Raw genomic sequence first — 18,083 nt, forward strand, 5'->3', positions numbered from 1 at the left:
GAAACCTAGCCTCAACACTGTGGGGTTTTCGTTTCATTTGGGTTGAGTGGAATCGTTCTTCAGTGATGTGGTTCATGGGCCTGAAGGTGACTGATACAAGTTTATACAAATTCGAACTTCAGGCAAACAAGGTGACTGCCGTCTGTGTAGAGGATCCACGTAGACAATAAAATACAGCAAATAGCAAGGGAAGAATATGTTTTTGTTCTAGTTTGCTTAGGTTAGCTTCATTATGACAAGGAAATGAAACAAAGCAGGCAACGTGATCACTTTGGCAGCTTCAGCAGAAACGAGTTCATAGGAACATAGTCTGTAGGCTAATATTTCTGAGAGAACTCTTGGCATGCAGTCTGGGTCATATGATTGCAGAAAGACATTTAGAAAATCTCTAAAGAAACAATCCTGTTTCTGAATTAAAATGTAGTTGCTTTAGGCTGTTTTTTTTGTTTGTTTGTTTGTTTTTTGGCCGTGCCACACAGCTTATGGGATCTTAGTTCCCTGACCAGTGGTCGAACCTGGGCCCACAGCAGTGAAAGCACAGATTCCTAACCACTGGACCACCAGGGAATTCCCTAGGCTGGATTTTAATTGAGGGGGTCTGTCAACTACAGCTTGGAAGCTTTAGTTTATTAGATGTATAAGCTGAATTTCCTTCCTGACTTTTCTTGTGTATGTGGCTAACCCCATTTCCAGAAGCTTCACGCCAGTCAGTTCTTGTGTTTGTAATCTTATACTTTTAAATTTCCTAGTCCTTTTTTTTCCCGTTGCTTTTAGAGCATGTGGTGTCCCCTCTGAAACTGAATGTGGAATATTATATGTATGCTCTTTTGTTTCTGCAGAGTGGGTTGGTAGTTTTATCAGCTGTGAGAGGATAGTCACCCTCAGAAGTTTTTTAACCTTTTCTATAGAGTTAGGAAAGTCCTCAAGGGCTCCTGGTAGTGGGGTCTGGAGCAATCCAAGTATTGGAAGGTGAGGCATAATTTCCTTTCTTTCCCTTCAGATGCCCGCTGGTATCCCTGTCATACATACCCAGAGCTGCCTCGGCTGCATTTCCATATGGTGGGGTGTTGGCTGGAAGCTTGGAGAATGCTTCCTTTTGGGAGCTGAAAATGGGCTTTACTCATTGGCCTCATGTGCTGCCCATGGAGCCTGGGGGCTGCATAGACTTTCAGACAGAGAGCAGCACCCGGCACTGTCTTGTGACCTACAGGCCTGGTGAGTGTTGTTGGCATGTCCTCGTGGGACCTGTGGTTTGTTTGGGAGCAGATTGGTAGAGGGGAGAAAAGGAGAGCTTGTCCTAGCCTTCAGGGGGTACTGGTAAGCCCCTCACAGACTAATAGCTCTTGCTACTACAGTGAGGACAGTGGCCCCAGGTTCTTCCACAGAGCCTGCCTCCCTTTTCCTCACTTGTGTGAACTGGGACATATTTGGCCAGGTACTCCTTGGAAGTGAATCAGCCACTTTAGGAGCCCCTATGACTTAAGACAGTAGTGGAATGAGGAGACCTGCTCTTGAAGCCACTGAGCTACCCTTAGATCAGTGTCATGTTTTCTACTTGCCCCTCATTTCACTTAAAAGAAAGGCCCAGATAAGGGGAGTCATGTAAAGAACCCAGACTCTATGCTATTAGCTGTTCTTCCTTATTTGGGGCCAACACACGTCAGTGAAGAGTAGATGGACAACCGTAGTGGCCCTAGCCAGCTGAACTTCTCATGGCCTCCAGAACCAGGACTGCAACCCTTGACGACCAACTATGCTAAAATTCACAGGTTCTTCCTAGCTGAAAGGTATGAATCTAAATTCCTGATGAGCTATATTGATGGTCAGGCAGCTGTTTTGTAAGAGATAGTCATTAAAGTGCTCATACTTCTGCTAGTTGTGGATTGACCTAAGCATTTTAAGTTTTGTTTGAGCTGAGAAGCTGCTTCAGCAGACTCTTCTTTCCCTTTTGGTTTTAGTCATCTAGGTCCTCTATCTCCAAGGATTTGCTATGACTTTAGAAAGCTTGGGGATCCCATTTTGTTCTCTAGCTTTTGTTTGCCTCCCAGCAGAACCACTTGTATGTGCTTCCCCTTCTGTAATAATATGCTTTCACTTTATATGTACAGTTCCAGGGATTAATGGGGTCCTGACTCGGGGAAGGAAAAAACCTTGTAGTCAGAACCCTTAAGGAAGACAAAAACCCAAACAGAGGTCTGGCCGGTTACAGTGATTTTCCTAAAAAGGCTAGCTCATTCTCAGAATTGTTTCCTTCATATACAAAAACCTATTGTAGATAACTTGCTTCATCCTAGCCTAGGGTTCTGAATTTCATTTGTGATGTATTATTTTGTTCTTGTTATGTTTGCTCTGTCACTATTCATGATGGTTTGATAAAATTGTGCCCTTTCCACTCAACTAACTGGTAACCAAGTTCATGTACTTGGTTAATTTCTTTGGACCATCCCCATGGATCAATACTGATTTCTCTGTCTCATAGATAAAAATCACAGCACCTTACGAAGTGTACTCATGGAGATGTCCTATAAGCTGGATAATGCTGGAGAGCCAATCTGCTCCTGCCATTCTGTACAAACATTCCGTGGGGGACCCACTTGCAAACTACTGACCAAAAGTGCCATTTTCCAAAATCCAGAGAATGATGGCAGCATCCTGGTGTGTACTGGGGATGAAGTGTCAAATTCTGCCCTGGTGAGTAGTCTGTCAGTTTTTTATACTGACTTATATAAAGCAAAGAGCCAAAGTTCTCCATAATTGCATGTATCTTCATACGTGTATATGTGTGGTTGCTTAGTTTATTTTTTACACAAGTCACACTTTATTGATACATACTATTCTATAGTTTGCTCTTTCCTGTTTAACTTCCTGTTTTGGATATCTTTCCATACCAATATCTTTAGATTGACCTCACTCTTTTTATGTGAGCTATAGTGTCTCATGGGCCATATTGTGAACCTTTTAAAAGAAGTGCTACTGAAACCTCTATAAAATAATTGATCAGGCATCAGCTTCATCAATTCAGGATGAATTTACAGTGCAGGGGTCAGCCTGTCACCACCTGAATACATTGATCAACCTTTGCATCACTGTAAGTGGGTTAACCAGAAATAATTTGCCTCTTGATGTTAGGCAAAATGAAGCACACGATGCCGTCTGTGTGGTGTCCTTGAACCCATAGAGCAGCACTGTCCAATTACGTCACGCTGGCCATGTGAGCACTTGAAAGTAGTTAATGTGAATGAAGAACTTAATTGTAAAATTTTTATGTAATTTAATTTAAATGTAAAGAGCCTTATGTGGCATACTGTATAACACAGGAAACTCCGCTTAATGCACTGTGGTGACCTAGATGGGAAGGAAATCCAAAAAAGAGGGGATATATGTATATGTATAGCTGATTCATTTTGCTGTACAGTAGAAACTAACAACATTGTAAAGCGTCTATACTACAATAAAAATTAATTTAAAAAAAAAGAGCCTTATGTGACTAGTGGCCACCATATTGGATAGCACCACTCTAGAGTCTAATGCTTTCATTTACTGGAATTGCAGTGGGTAGAGGAACAAGTTAAGTAATAGTACAGAAAGCAAACACACAAATCTAGGTTGTGGACATTCTATAGGACAACTGATCCTGCTTCCACAACAAGTCAGTGGCAGAAGAAAAAAAAGTGGGGAGGTTGGATCTGCTCTAGGTTAAAAGAGGCTTGGGACTTCCCTGGCAGTCCAGTGGTTAAGACTCTGTGCTTCCACTGCAGGGGGTATGGGTTCTATCCCTGGTTGGGGAATTAAGATCCTGCATGCCATGTGGTGTGGCCAAAAAAAAAGAGGCTTATTTAAATTTATGACTATTGGACTTCCCTGGTGGTCCAGTGGTTAAGCATCTGCCTGCCAATGCAGGGGACACGGGTTTGATCCCTGGTCCAGGAAGATCCCACGTGCCGTGGGGCAACTAAGCCCTTGCGCCACAACTACTGAGCCCACACTCTGGGGCCTGCGTGCCGCCACCACTGAGCCCTCGTGCTGCAACTACTGAAGTCCGTGTGCCTAGAGCCCATGCTTCACAACAAGAGAAGCCACCGCAATGAGAAGCCTGCACACCGCAATGAAGAGCAGCCCCCGCTCGCAGCAACAAAGACCCAGGGCAGCCAAAAAAAAAAAAACAGACATTTATGACTACCAAGTATAATGTGGACCTTACTTGGATCCTGATTCAAACAAACCAAATATAAAAAGAGACTATCAGAAAGTTTTTATTATGCACTAGGTATTAGAGAATACTATAAATTATTGTTCATTTTGTTAGGCATAGTGACACTGAGGTGTAAGAAAATGTCTTTTTTTTTTTTTTTGGCTGCGTTGGGTCTTTGTTGCTGCACATGGGCTTTCTCTAGTTGTGGCGAGCGGGTGCTACTCTTCATTGCGGTGTGCAGGCTTCTCATTACAGTGTTACAGTGGCTTCTCTTGTGGAGCACGGGCTCTAGGCGTGCGGGCTTCAGTAGCTGTGGCACGCGGGCTCGGTATTTGTGGTGCACGGGCTTAGTTGCTCAGCAGCATGTGGGATCTTCCCAGACCAGGGCTCGAACCCGTGTCCCCTGCATTGGCAGGTGGATTCTTAACCACTGCGCCACCAGGGAAGTCCCAAGAAAATGTCTTTTTTTAGAGATGTATACTTATGTATATAAGGGTAAAATGACATGATGTCACCAAAGAAAAAAATAAAATCAATAAAGCAGGTATGGTAAAAGCTTAGTAATCTGGGTGATGGATGGCTCATTGTACTATTGTACTTTTTATTACTTTAATTTTTTTTTCCACAATAAAAAATTTTTTTAAAGGAGAAGAAAGCACCAGTTAGAATATAGGTTCCATGAGGGCAGAGACAGGGACTTCTTGTCTTGTTGACCCTTCTTTCCCTAAAAGAGTTCTTGGCACATAGATTGAAGCGGTGAATACTAGGCTTGGTTTTCAGATCCACTCACAGGTAGACTAATTGCTGATTATAGTAGGTGAGGCCATACGTGACCTATGTCAGGTGTGTTGGCTTTGTGCAACCTTGTGAAGGTTAGGGACAGTCTATTTTGCTCCCCAGGCAATGCTGTCTCTGCGGTGCTTTCAAAGTTGTGTGATGATAAAGAATGCAAGTCCCTAGCTGAATTGAAGGGACCTAGCTGACCTTTGTCTCTGCTTTTCTTTTTTAGCTGTGGGATGCTGGCAGTGGCTCGTTGCTGCAGGAACTGCAGGCTGATCAGCCTGTCTTGGACATCTGCCCATTTCAGGTGAACCATAACAGCTACTTGGCTACCTTAACGGAGAAGATGGTCCACATCCATAGGTGGGAGTGACCATGGTCTTGAAACTTGTCGGGCATGCTGCTGGTTAATGTTAAATGTTTGTTAGCACCTGGCAGCCCTGAGCAAGATCTGTGCTTATTGTCTGTGGCCTAGAACTTTTGGGATTGTGGTTCCATTGGGTTAGTATGATTCTAGGACTCCAGGTCAGCAAAGCACTACAGATTGTGTATTTTCAGTGTCCATCAAAAGAGTCAGTGACTGGTACTCCATCACATTATACATTTCTTGGGGGTAAAAGCCTTCATGAATCTTCGTTGAGAATCAATATTTTTGATCAAACTTTCTGCCGAACCTCGGAGAGTATCCTCCCAGAAGTCATTTAGGATATGTGTGTGCACCAAGCATTTCCAGAGGATGTGACATCCCACCAGAGTGGTCTTGTCACTTGAGCTATATGACTTGGGAATGCGTATGTTCCTGAAGGGACTAACCATCTTCCTGATGCTGCTTGGATGCAGCCTGGATGCAAAAGAATCTTTAGTTGAACACAAGAGGGCACTGTAGAATCTTCCAAAGGATTTGATCTATTTCTGACCTTGCGGCCTGATAACCTTTTAGTAACTTGGTCTCATCCCTACAGAAGTGTGTGGTAGAGCACATCTGGTCTGCTTTGTGGCAGGAACAGTAATATTCAGGTGTGCAGTGCTGGGATATTGGTAAACCCAGTGATGGTGGTGGCTGATGAGCTGTAGACCCTTCCCTAATGCCGAGTGTACGGAGTTCGTCACATTGTGGGAGTCAAGGAGAGAGACCAGTTGTTTGAGCAGTGAGGAAGACTCACTTTTTTTTCTAGCCAGCTTAGGATCTCAGGATTGGTTTTATATAAGCCAATGCTTTGAAGGCCACTCTTTGTCCCTCTCACTAGGAAAAGATGAGCCATATGTCAGAGCTCTTACTTGAGTCTTCTAGTATGAGAGATCAGGAGCAAGGGGCTAACCAAGAGAGGCTTACAAAAGAGAAGCTACTCAGACTGCTGTTGAAAGCAAAAGAAGGACTTGTGTTTTCCATTTTGAAAGAGTCTCTCTCTGAATAAAGTCAACCCCTTGGAGTGAGGAGCCATTCTTGAGCGTGTTTAGAATTCCCAGGTTAAATCCTTCCCCCAGGTGAAACTGATGTTTGATTCCAAGTTCCTCTGATTTGCCTCCCTTCCTAACTTTAAAAAAAAGTGTTGTTAGTAAAACAGTTATTCTCAGGAAGATAATAGTGGTTGGAGGCCTATGTGGTTTGCAGGGAGATGCCCACCAGCTTTCATTTCAGCCCTGGATTGTCCAACTTTGGGAGCTGCACTTTTCTCCAATAGAGGGCTCACTTTATATCTGTTTGCTTTGCCAAAGGCTACTCTGCTAAACTGTTGTCCACAACAGAACATATCTCAAGGTGTGTGCTCCTTGTTCTTGGGAGCAGGATGGCTAACAGTGTGATTTTCTTAAATAATAGGAATTTTATTTTATTTTATGTATAAGTTTTATCATTTTTATTTTAAAACAGTTCTGACCGGTCAACTCCTGAACTGTTTCCAGCATTTCTCACCAGCAAGGGGTTATTGCAGTAGATTTCCCCAGAGTTCCACATTCTAGTTGTGCTTTTAAAGAGTGGCCTCCTATTTAAGGACATCTTTCAAAAAGCCAGTTTCCAGAGCCTGGGAAAGAGCCCCCTTTTCTAGAGGAGGTGTTCCTTTTGATATGTTGATGATTAAGAATGACTGCCAGGTCTGGCAGAGAAGGATTTGAATGAAAAAGCAGAGCTCATCTGGTTTCAGCCAATGATAAGATAACAGAGAGGATGCAAGTGGTCAGGCCCTGGCTGCCTCTGTCTTTGGCAGGGGCAGAACCCAGGGCAGGGTTAGGATTTGACTAATGTTGAAGTACACTCAGCTGATGCTGATTAATCCCCCCAAGTGTAGGAACCAAGGGACTTGTATTACTAGGGAAGTTGGAAGAATCTCATGTCTTACCAATCCTTGCATTCCTCTAGTAAATTTAGATGTTTTAGAAGCAAATTCTTGGGACTGTGACTGATTTCTCCAAAGGAAAAAAACTTTGCTCCTGCCCCCGCTCTCCTCTGCCTGGCAGGAGAGATTACCTCTGTAGACCCAGACTCTGCCCCACCATGTTCCCTCACCCCTGGCTCTAAGTTTGTTTTCGCATTTGAGGGTTTGGAGTTAAGCAGACTCAAAAATATTTTCTTGTTGTATATGTCCTTATACCTGCTTTGAAAACCGGACAGTGGGATCTCTGTTCATGTTCTGTGTTTTAATGTTTGTGTTTTATGTTTTAATGTTAATATGAAAATAAAGCATTTACCATGTGTACCTGCTCCTGATGTCTTTTGTCTTTTTTTTTTTGGCTGTGTTGGGTCTTAGTTGCAGCACGCGGGATCTTCATTGCCATGCGCAGGCTTCTCTCTAGTTGTGGAGTGCAGGCTTCTCTTTAGTTGTGGCATGCGGGCTCTCTAACTGTGGCGCTCGGGCTCCAGTAGAAGCCCTAGAGTTGGCCATGACCCCAGTTCCTCTCATGAAGGTGGTATCCTGACGAGGTAGAGAGAGTGACAGTACTTAACATCACTAGGCAAACAATATGCCCCTTCCCTCAGTTCACCTGAGTCACTTGCTGCCTGAGTCAAGGAAAGGAAACAAAGACATTAGCAGATGCTAACATTTGCTTCTCTGATTAAGACCCCTCCCTCCCCCCCCAAAAAAAGACGTGAAATTCCTTTAGGAACCATAGTTTGTACAACTTGGCAAATTGTTGTAAGGGAGGTAGAACACCCACACTCCAGAATACTGGGTTCTTCTCTCTGGGTCTTAACAACCCTAGACAAAATAGGGTTCTCACCCTAGACAATCACTGAGATTTCTGTGACAAGTTCAGATCCCTTAGCCGGATAATTTGGAGTGCCTGGAAGTATGTTATTCCATTTTTCATCCCTTTACTCTTGTTGATATTAAGCCACTGCTGTCGTTCCAGCTCAGTAGTCATACTGTTTTGTTTCTTAAAATTAAAAAGTAATCAGAATAGTTCATTTTAGATTTATAATAACAACTTACATTTACTGAGTATGTACCTAATGCTGTGGTATACCTTTTATATGAAAGGAACTTTCAGAGAAGTGAAAGAATTTGCCCAGGTGTGGTGGCCAGGAACATGTGCCTTTCAGATCTCCGACCAAGGAGGGCATAATTGACTGCTGTTCCAGCTGCTGAGCTCTGAAATCCACTACTGCATCACAGCAAGGCCTTACTTCCCAAGGGTTGCTCCCAGCCAGTGACTGAGGATGGCAGGGATACTAAGGCAGGCCCATTTCTGGGAGACGCTGAATGCCTGACAGGCAACTTTAGCTTGAGGACTCTCCAATGGTGGTGGCCAAACTTTCTTAGACTTGAACTTCAGTCTAAGTTGTTTCCACCTAACCATCCTTGCTTCCTTCCTCTCTATCTCTACTTCACACAGGGTGAGATCTGTGTATTTGACTATTCTAATTGCCTCATCTATGTGGAATCATGCAGTATTTGTCTTGTTGTGACTGGCTTATTTCACTTAGCATAATGTCTTCAAAGTTCATCCATGTTGTAGCATGTATCAGAATTTCCCTCCTTTTTAAGACAATGATGTTCCATTGCATGCATATACCACATTTTGCTTATCCATTCATCTGTCAGTGGACACTTGAGTTGTTTCCACATTTTAACTATTATGAATAATGTTGCTATGAACATGGGTGTACAAATATCTCTTTGAGACCCTGCTTTCAATTCTTTTGGGTATATACCCAGAAGTGGAATTGTTGAATCATATGTAATTCTGTTCTTAATTATTTGAGGAACTGCCATACTGTTTTTCCACAGCAGCTGTGCCATTTTACATTCCCACTAACAGTGCATAAGAGTTTCAGTTTCTCCACATCCTCTTCGACTCTTGTTACTTCCTGGGTTTTTTTTTTTGGCGGGGGGGGGGGGTTGTTTGTTTGTTTGACAGTAGCCATCTGAATGGTGTGAGGTGGTATCTCATTGTAGTTTTGATTTGTATTTACGTAATGATTAGTGATGTTGAGCATCTTTTCATGCGCTTATTGGCTATTTGTATACCTTCTTTAGAGAAATGTTTATTCAGATCCCTTGCCCACTTTCATTTATTTATTTATTTTTAAAATTTATTTATTTTATTTATGTATTTTTGGCTGTGTTGGGTCTTCGTTGCTGCACGTGGGCTTTCTCTAGTTGCAGCGAGCGAGGGCTACTCTTTGTTGCAATGTGCAGGCTGCTCATTGCAGTGGCTTCTCTTGTTGCAGAGCACGGGCTCTAGGTGCGTGGGCTTCAGTAGTTGTGGCACGTGGGCTCAGTAGTTGTGGCTCGTGGGCTCTAGAGTGCAGGCTCAGTAGTTGTGGCACACGGGCTTAGTTGCTCCACGGCATGTGGGATCTTCCCGGACCAGGGCTCGACCCCGTGTCCCCTGCATTGGCAGGCAGATTCTTAACCACTGTGCCACCAGGGAAACCCCCCTTGCCCACTTTTAAATTGGGTTGTTTGGTTATTTGTTGATGCCTAATCCCCTTTTGTTTTCTGCTTCCTGGTAGACCTAGATAACACGGGTATGCCAGGAGTGTTCCCGGAAATTTGGTAAGATGGAAATGATTGAGGCCCAAGAATAATAAAGACCAGGTGGCAATGATTAACTTCCAGAAGCCAGGAGACCACAATTCCATTATTACCAGCAAGATTGAAGAGCTGACTAAGGGGTCTTGACCAGCAGGGAGTTGGGGAGAGAGTTAATAAAAGACAGCATCCCTAGGTGCAAAATAGACACAGCCAATGAGGGTGCTTTTTAACATCTATAATCAAAAAATTCCATAAGAAAAAAAAAAAATTCCATAAGAAAGGAGGGGCACGAGGCTAAAGGTGGTCGTCCCCAAAGGTCATGCTCCTTTGCTCAGTTTCTAGACCTGAGCCAATTTTCAGATCCAGAACCCACTGATGAATAAGTAGTTGGGAGCCTAGGAACAAAGACCCTACAACACCATGCCAAGCATATGGTTCCTTCAGTCTTTCCCCAAAGAGACTCAATGGCCATTTACTTGGGTGACTATACACTGACAAAAGAGAAATAACCAACTATTTGAGGACCATGGGACATTTGGTCCGAGTTGCCATTGATACTCAGACTAAAATCATCATCATAGGCCCCTGGCCCCTGGGGACCTGGTACTATAAATGGAGTCCTGGCTAGATTATGGCTCACAGTGGCCCCACTGGTTATGTGGACCCATCCAGTGATCATTTCCCCAGTCCCCAAGTATATAACTGGAAATGATCTAGAATAATCTAGACCTAGAAACACTAAATCATTGTGAAAATGATCTGGAAACGTGGTGTTTCTGGCCTATGGGGTGAGAATTACCATTACAGGGACTTCCCTTGTGGCGCAGTGGTTAAGAATCCGCCTGCCAATGCAGGGGACATGGGTTTGATACCTGGTCTGGGAAGATCCCACGTGCCACGGAGCAGCTAAGCCTGTGCGCCACAACTACTGAGCCTGTGCTCTGGAGCCTACGAGCCACAACTACTGAGCCCGTGTGCCTAGAGCCCGTGCTCCACAACAAGAGAAGCCACCGCAATGAGAAGCCCGCACACCGCAACGAAGAGTAGCCCCCACTCGTTGCAACTAAGGAAAGCCTATGCACAGCAACGAAGACCCAACGCAGCCAAAATAAATTAATTAAAAAAAAATACCATTACAGGAAAGGCCAAATGTAAGTCTTGGAAACTGCTCTCCAATCACTGGCCAGGATAATAGATTAAAAGCAATGTCAGGAATTCCCCAGCAGTCCAGTGGTTAGGACTCAGCACTTTCACTGCCATGGTCTGGGTTCAGTCCCTGATCGGGGAACTAAGATCCTGCAAGCCGCATGGCGTGACCAAAAAAAACAAAAAAAGCAATGTCTTACTGGGGGATGGAGGATGGTGGAGATTAGTGCCACCATTAAAACCTACAGGATGCAAGTATGACCCTGAAAGACGGTGGAGAGTGAAAAATATTCCAATGAGTAGAGCTGCAAGCTGTGCCCTCATCTTTCCACTTTGTATGGAAGAAGTGGTTTAAGGTGAGAATATAAATAGATTCCTGGGCAGGGTCCAACAGCCTGGTCTGGGATAGTGGCATGTGGTTGGACTATATGGAGAAGGCACAATGTGTAAAGATTTTTCATTACAGGACAATGCACACCAGAACCTCCACCATTGAAGAGGCATTGAACAATCAAGTAGGCAAAATGACTCGACCAATTGACAGCCATCCTTCAGCCACTGTAGACCTGATATGTTGGGCCCATGAATGGAGTGGCCACGGTGGCAGAGATGGAGGCTACCTATGGGCCCAAAGTCTGGCTGGGAGAATGGACTGCCACTTACTAAGGCTGCCTCTTAATGTCCAACCTGTCAGCAACAGAGACCAACACTGAGTCTCTGATATGCCCTTTTCCTAGAGAAGATCAAGTAGCTACTTTGTGGCAAGTCAGATACAATGGGCCTCTTCCTCTTGAAAAGGCCAGCAGTTCTTCCTTATAGGGATAGATACCTATTCTGGATGTGGATTTAACTTTCTTGTTCTCAGGGCTTCTGCCAGCAGAATGCCAGATTGAGGCACAGATTGCTACACAACATAGCATCTGACCCAGGGGACCCACTGTACAGTGAAGGGATTGCAGAAGTGGATCCATGACCATGGGATCTGTTGGTCTTGTCATATACTATCCCATCCAGAAACAGCCAGCTACTAGCATACTGATACTGACCTTCTAAAGACATAGCTGAAGCACTAGCTAAGAAGCAACACTCTGAGAGAATAGGGTGTCATTCTTCAGGATGCAGTGTTTAGAGACCTCTATTGGTGTTGTTTCCCCAGTAGGCAGAATACATGGGTCCAGGAACCAACATGAGGAAACAGGAGTGGCTCCACTTACTGTCACTCCCAATGACCTGGGTGATTTTGTACTTACCATCCCAGCAACCTGGGCTCCACATCATTGAAGGTCCTGGGTTCCTACAGGGGTGCACTTTGCCAGAGGACACAGCAAGGGTCCCACTGAACTATAAATTAGGCTGCTACCAGAGCACTTTGGGACCTTGTGCCCAGGGACCAATAGGTGAGAAGAGGAATCACCATATTGGCAGTGGTAACTAACCCTGATCAAAAGGAGGAAGTAGGGCTGCTTGTACATAATGGGAGCAAAGAGGAATATCCAAGTGGTCCAATTGGATGCCTTCTGGTGCTCCGTTGCCTCTCTCTAACTGTGGACAGACATGCAACAATACCACACCAGGATGAAAAGGTTATTATGCCCACTACCAACACCACCCCAGAAATGAAGGCTTGGGTCACATCACCAGGTAAGCCACCAAGACTTCTGAGGTGCTAGCTGAGGGTAAAGGAAATTCAGAATGGAGGAAAAAGAGGATGAATACCACTTGCAGCCCTGAGATCACCAGCAATGATGGACATTAGTTTATTTCACTAACCTCCCTCTTCTTTTTTCCCTCTGAAAAAGAGATCCATGGAAACTATAGAGCAGCTGTTCATCAAATTTGTGTAGAGAAATAAATCTATGGGGCACAAGGGATGGAATATGATGGTCATGAAAATTTGCCTCTCAGATGTCCAATTGTGGGGACTGTAATTGACCAGCTGCTGTGCTCTGAAATCCATCGCTGGGTTCACTCTGAGGCCACACTCCCCAAGGGTTCTTCCAGCCAATGACTGAGCATGGCAAGAGATGCTAAAGCAGGCCCATTCCTGTGAGGCTTTAATCCTAACAAGTTTCTTCCGCAGCTAATCCTGTCTGGACATTGCTTCTCACAGAACCCAGAATAACCCACCAGGAGGCAAATGTTGGATTAGACAATGAAACCCAGACAGTCCAGGCTGGTTCTTCTAACTACAGTGCTATCCCCAAGGCAGGAAGTACATAGGAGGTGCTCAGAAAAGAACTGCTGAATTATAAATGAATAAATCTAAAAATGGCATGTTGAAAAGGGGTTAATTTTCCTAGGAAGGCTTCAAAAATATTGAGACTTTTGAGCTGAGCATTAAAGGAGAAGAAAAAAAAAATTTTAGGAAGAAAGTGTTAGAACTTCATGGGTCAATGTCATATCTACATGATCTTGAAATTTTGGATATGGCAAAGGTCAGGAGGTGCTTGAGGAAAGAGAGACCACTGATGCAGTCCTGCACTAGAGCAGTAGTTGCCAAGGACTGGCAGGGACCAGTGCTGCCTTGGTTGTTAGGAAAGCATATTCCTGGATTCCATAATCAGAAAAATTTGAAAATTGCTCCAGGTGATTCAGCTGCACAGTGAAGTTTGGGAAAGCATTCCTGTATTTTGGAAGCTGCCATAGTCCTCAAATGGGAAAGACGGTAAGAAGTCAGGGGAGGAAAGTGCTCTGCCCCATCACTTCTTTTCACCTTGCTTGCCCAAACAATGAGAAGAACAATTAGAGGGCTTCAGGGAAGTCACTTCAGCCACTCAGCAGTGGGAGGAGCAGCTTGGCCAGTTCAGTAAGCCTTCATTGATTGCCCTCTATGTGCCCCACATCATGCTGAGCACTGAGGGTACTTGTGACGTGGTTAAAGACTCTATTCGCTCTTGCTTGGAGATTAAACCACACCCTGGCTGATACCTCTCCAGCAGCTTCCCAATGCACTTAGATTTAAGTAGACTTAAACCTAGTGCAATTGTTTTCTGTTTATCCTACGTGTTCTTCGTCACTTTATTCCCACCTTTTTGCCTTCTTTTGGATTAATCAAATGCTTTACACTTACACATTCTTGTAGTATTCTTTTAGTGTTTATCCTAGACTCCAGGGCCTAGCAGTTACAATATGCATCCTTCTTTATATGCTATGGGAGTCATATATTTCACTGTTACATATGTTAAAAATCTCTCATTATCGTTGTTTAAAACAATATCAATTGTCCACATATTTACCCTTTCAGTGCTCTTTATTCCTTCCTGCAGTCCTATGCTTCCATCTGGGATCATTTTCCTTCAGCCTAGAGTAGTGCAGACCATCTAGCAATGAATTACCTTACTCTCTCAGCTTTAGTTTGTCTGCAAATGCCTTTTTTAACTATTTAATTTATTTATTTAAATTTATTTGTTTATTTATCTTTGGCTGCTTTGGGTCTTCATTGCTGCGCACGGGCTTTCTCTAGTTGTGGTGAACGGGGGCTACTCTTCGCCGCAGTGTGCAGGCTTCTCATTGCAGTGGCTTCTCTTGTTGCAGAGCACAGGCTCTAGGCACGCAGGCTTCAGTAGTTGTGGCATGCAGGCTCAGTAGTTGTGGCACACAGGCTTAGTTGCTCCGTGGCATGTGGGATCGTCCCAGACCAGAGCTTGAACCCATGTCCCCTGCACTGGCAGCGGATTCTTAACCACTGTGCCGCCAGAGAAGTCCCTGCAAATGTCTTTATTTCACCTTTTTTGAATGGATCTAATTACATTTTTAAAAACTTATTGAGACCAAATTCATGTAACATAAACTCCACTATTTTAACAATTCTAAGTGCACAGTTCAGTGGTTTTTAGTATAATCACAATGTTATGATTGTGATTATCTGATTCATCACCATTATCTGATTCCAGAATATTTCCATCATTCCCAAAAGAAATCCCATACTTCTCAGTTCTCCCCTCCACCCATATCCTGGAAACCATTAATCTACTTCTGTCTCTATGGATTTGCCTATTCTGGATATTTCATATGAATGTAATCCTACAACTGGTGGCTTTTTGTCTCTGGTTTCTTTCACTTAGTATTATGTTTTCAAGGTTCATCCATGTTGTAGCGTGTATCAGTACTTCATTACTTTTTTTTTTTTTTTTGGCCGTGCCGCACGGCATTTGGGATCTTAGTTCCCCAACCAGGGATGGAACCTGTTCCCCCTGCAGTGGAAGCACAGAGTCTTAACCACTGGACCACCAGGGAAGTCCCTAGTACTTCATTTCTGAAGTACAATTTCCCTGGGTGTAGAATTCTAGGTTAGCAACATTTTTTTTCTTTTGGTATTTAAATTATGTCATTCTACTGTTTTCTGGCTTTCATAGTTTCTTAATGAAAAATCAGATATGCCTGTTATTGGTCCTTTGAAAATAATACATCTTTGCTTTTAAGATTTTCTCTTTCTCTCTTTGATTGTCACCAGTTTTACAATGACATGCCAAGGCTGTCTGTGAACCAGGATGTGGGCTCTCACTGGACAGTGAATCTGCCAGCACCTTGATCTTGGCCTTCCCAGCCTCTAGAACTATGAGAAATAAATTTCCATTGTTTATAAGCTATCCATCTATGGTATTCTGGTTTTTGGGGGTTTTAAAATTTTTTTAATTTTTTTTTTTGGCCGCATCACTTGGCTTGCGGGATCTTAGTTCCCCAACCAGGGATTGAACCTGTGCCCCCTGCAGTGGAAGCATGGAGTCCTAACCACTGGACCACCAGGGAAGTCCCTATAGTATTCTGTTAAAGCAACCCACACAGACTAAGATATCCAGTCTGCTCTTTATGTTATCTAACGAATTTTAATTCAGTTCTAGAATGTCCATTTGATTATTTGTATAGAATCCAATTTTCTGTTGAAATTCTCTATTTTCACCTATTTTATCTATCTTTTATTTTCTATAGCATACTAGTCACAGTTATTTTAAAGTCCCCATCTGATGAGTCCAATATCTGAATCATATGGAGTTTTTGCTGACTTTTTGTTTTTGGTTATTTAGTTTAGCTTAGTTCAGCTTTGTTTTGTTTTTAGCATGCCTTACAATGTTTGATTCAAAGCTGGACCATGCAGATTAAAAATTATAGAAGCTCTGGATGGTATTAATCTTTCTCCAAAAAGGTTAATTTTTCTTCTTATAGACAGAGTACTGGAGGGTCACCTTGACCCCACTGAGGCATGTTTTAAGCTTTATTAGGGTTGGCCCATTGTAGTTTTGCCTTTTCTTCTAGGGCAAGGTCCTCACCCCTGGGGTGTTGTCCTTCCTCCTGCAATATGGCCTTTGTTCCTAGGGTGTAACACTTCTGAGGCCTAAGTTAAAAGCCAGGGGTGTTTACCAAGGCCTCTACACCTCAGCAGGGTCCAAGCTCTTTCCCCAGTACTATGGGGCGGCTGAAATCTCTCTCAATTTATTGCTCTCTCAGCTATTGTTTTCTTCAGGATTTGTTGGAGTCTGACTCTGTGCATGGACAGCTTAGGAGTCAGTCAGCCATTTGAGAGAAATTTGTTCACAGATTTTTGGCTCTTTCTCTGTGGTTTCCTTCTCTCCAGTATTTTGACCCTTAAGTCCCAGCCACTTGGAGGATTCTGAATGCCTACCTGTATATTTTCAGCCCAATAAGATTACTGCTTTCTGCAAGGGCTCGATTCTTCTGAGCCACAATTTGGACAGTCCCCTCTGAAATAAATCTGGGCTGGAGCTCCCCTGTGTACTTCTCTTTTCTCAAAGATTGTAGCCCCCCATTTCCTCACTGTATGAGTTACTTTCTAACCCCTCAAAGGATATTTTATATATTTTATCTAGTTTTTATGGTTTTATTTCAGCGTAAATACAAATTTGTATTTGTACTCGTATTTGGGATCAGAATCCTCCCCAGTTTCATGTATATAGAGGGCCTGAGGGCCTTATATGATCTGGCCCTTGATGGGTTCTCTGACTCCTTCTTCTAGTGCCCTCTTTCCTCATTTCAATGCAGCCACATAGGCCTTCATTCTGAAAGCTCATTCTCTTGTCTTGAACTTGCACTTGTCATTAACCTTTGCTTTTGGAACTCTTTTGTTATGGTCTAAATGTTTTTGTCCCCCCTAAATTCATATGTTAAAATCCTAATGCCCACTGTGATGGTATTAGGAGATGGGGCCTTTGGAGGTGCTTAGATCATGAGAGTAGAACCCTCATGAATGAGATTAGTGTTCTTATAAAAGAGATCCCACAAAGCTCCCAGCTCCTTCCACCCTGTGAGGACACAGTTAGAAGTTGGCTGTCTGCAACCCATAAGAGGGCCTTTGCCAGAACCTGACCATGCTACCACCCTGATCTTGGACTTCTAGCCTCCAGAACTGTGAGAAATAAGTTTCTGTTGTTTATAAGCCACCCAGTGTGTGCTATTTTGTTATAGAAGTCTGAACAGACTAAGATATCTTTAGATCTGCCCCCCCCCTTTTTTTTTAAATTTATGCCAATTCACTCTTAACTCAATGATCACTAGCTGTCTTTATATAAAATCTCCTCCCCACCCCAGTCATCCCATTTATCTTTTCTTTCTTTCTTTTTTTTTTAATGTTTATTTATTTATTTGGCTGTGCCGGGTCTTAGTTGTGGCACGTGGGATCTTCGTTGCAGCATGTGGGATCTTTAGTTGCAGCATGCAAACTCTTAGTTGTGGCATGTGGGATCTAGTTCCCTAACCAGGGATCGAACCGAGGCCCCCTGCATTGGGAGTGCAGAGTCTTAGCCACTGGACCACCAGGGAAGTCCCTATCTTTTATTTTCTTCATAGTACTTATACTATCTGAAATTATCTTGCTCTTTATTCACTATCTTATTGTTTATCTCTCATATAAGCCAGTTCTTGAGCAATGCGTGGCATATTAAAAAAATGCTCAACACGCATCTATTGGATGAGTTACGGAAGTGAGGATCAAGAAACAAAGGGTACAGTAAAGGGTAAAATGAATTCCTAGTTTG

The 18,083-nt window shown here is 43.4% G+C and overlaps 1 protein-coding gene across 4 annotated transcripts in view; it reads left to right on the forward strand.

Moving 5' to 3' along the window:
- Window positions 1–7,670, forward strand: part of RFWD3 (ring finger and WD repeat domain 3) — a 42,491-nt gene extending 34,821 nt beyond the window's left edge. For all 4 annotated transcript variants that reach the window (XM_082369819.1, XM_082369822.1, XM_082369821.1 and 1 more), the window contains exons 11-13: window positions 1,001–1,215; window positions 2,480–2,691; window positions 5,202–7,670. In XM_082369819.1, the coding sequence (XP_082225945.1) occupies window positions 1,001–1,215; window positions 2,480–2,691; window positions 5,202–5,345 (571 nt within the window). In that variant the 3' untranslated portion in view covers window positions 5,346–7,670. The remainder of the gene's footprint in view (window positions 1–1,000; window positions 1,216–2,479; window positions 2,692–5,201) is intronic.
- Window positions 7,671–18,083: the final 10,413 nt, after the last annotated feature.

The sequence above is a fragment of the Balaenoptera borealis genome (assembly GCF_965194805.1).
Source record: "Balaenoptera borealis genome assembly, chromosome: 19".
Classification (NCBI taxonomy): domain Eukaryota; kingdom Metazoa; phylum Chordata; class Mammalia; order Artiodactyla; family Balaenopteridae; genus Balaenoptera; species Balaenoptera borealis.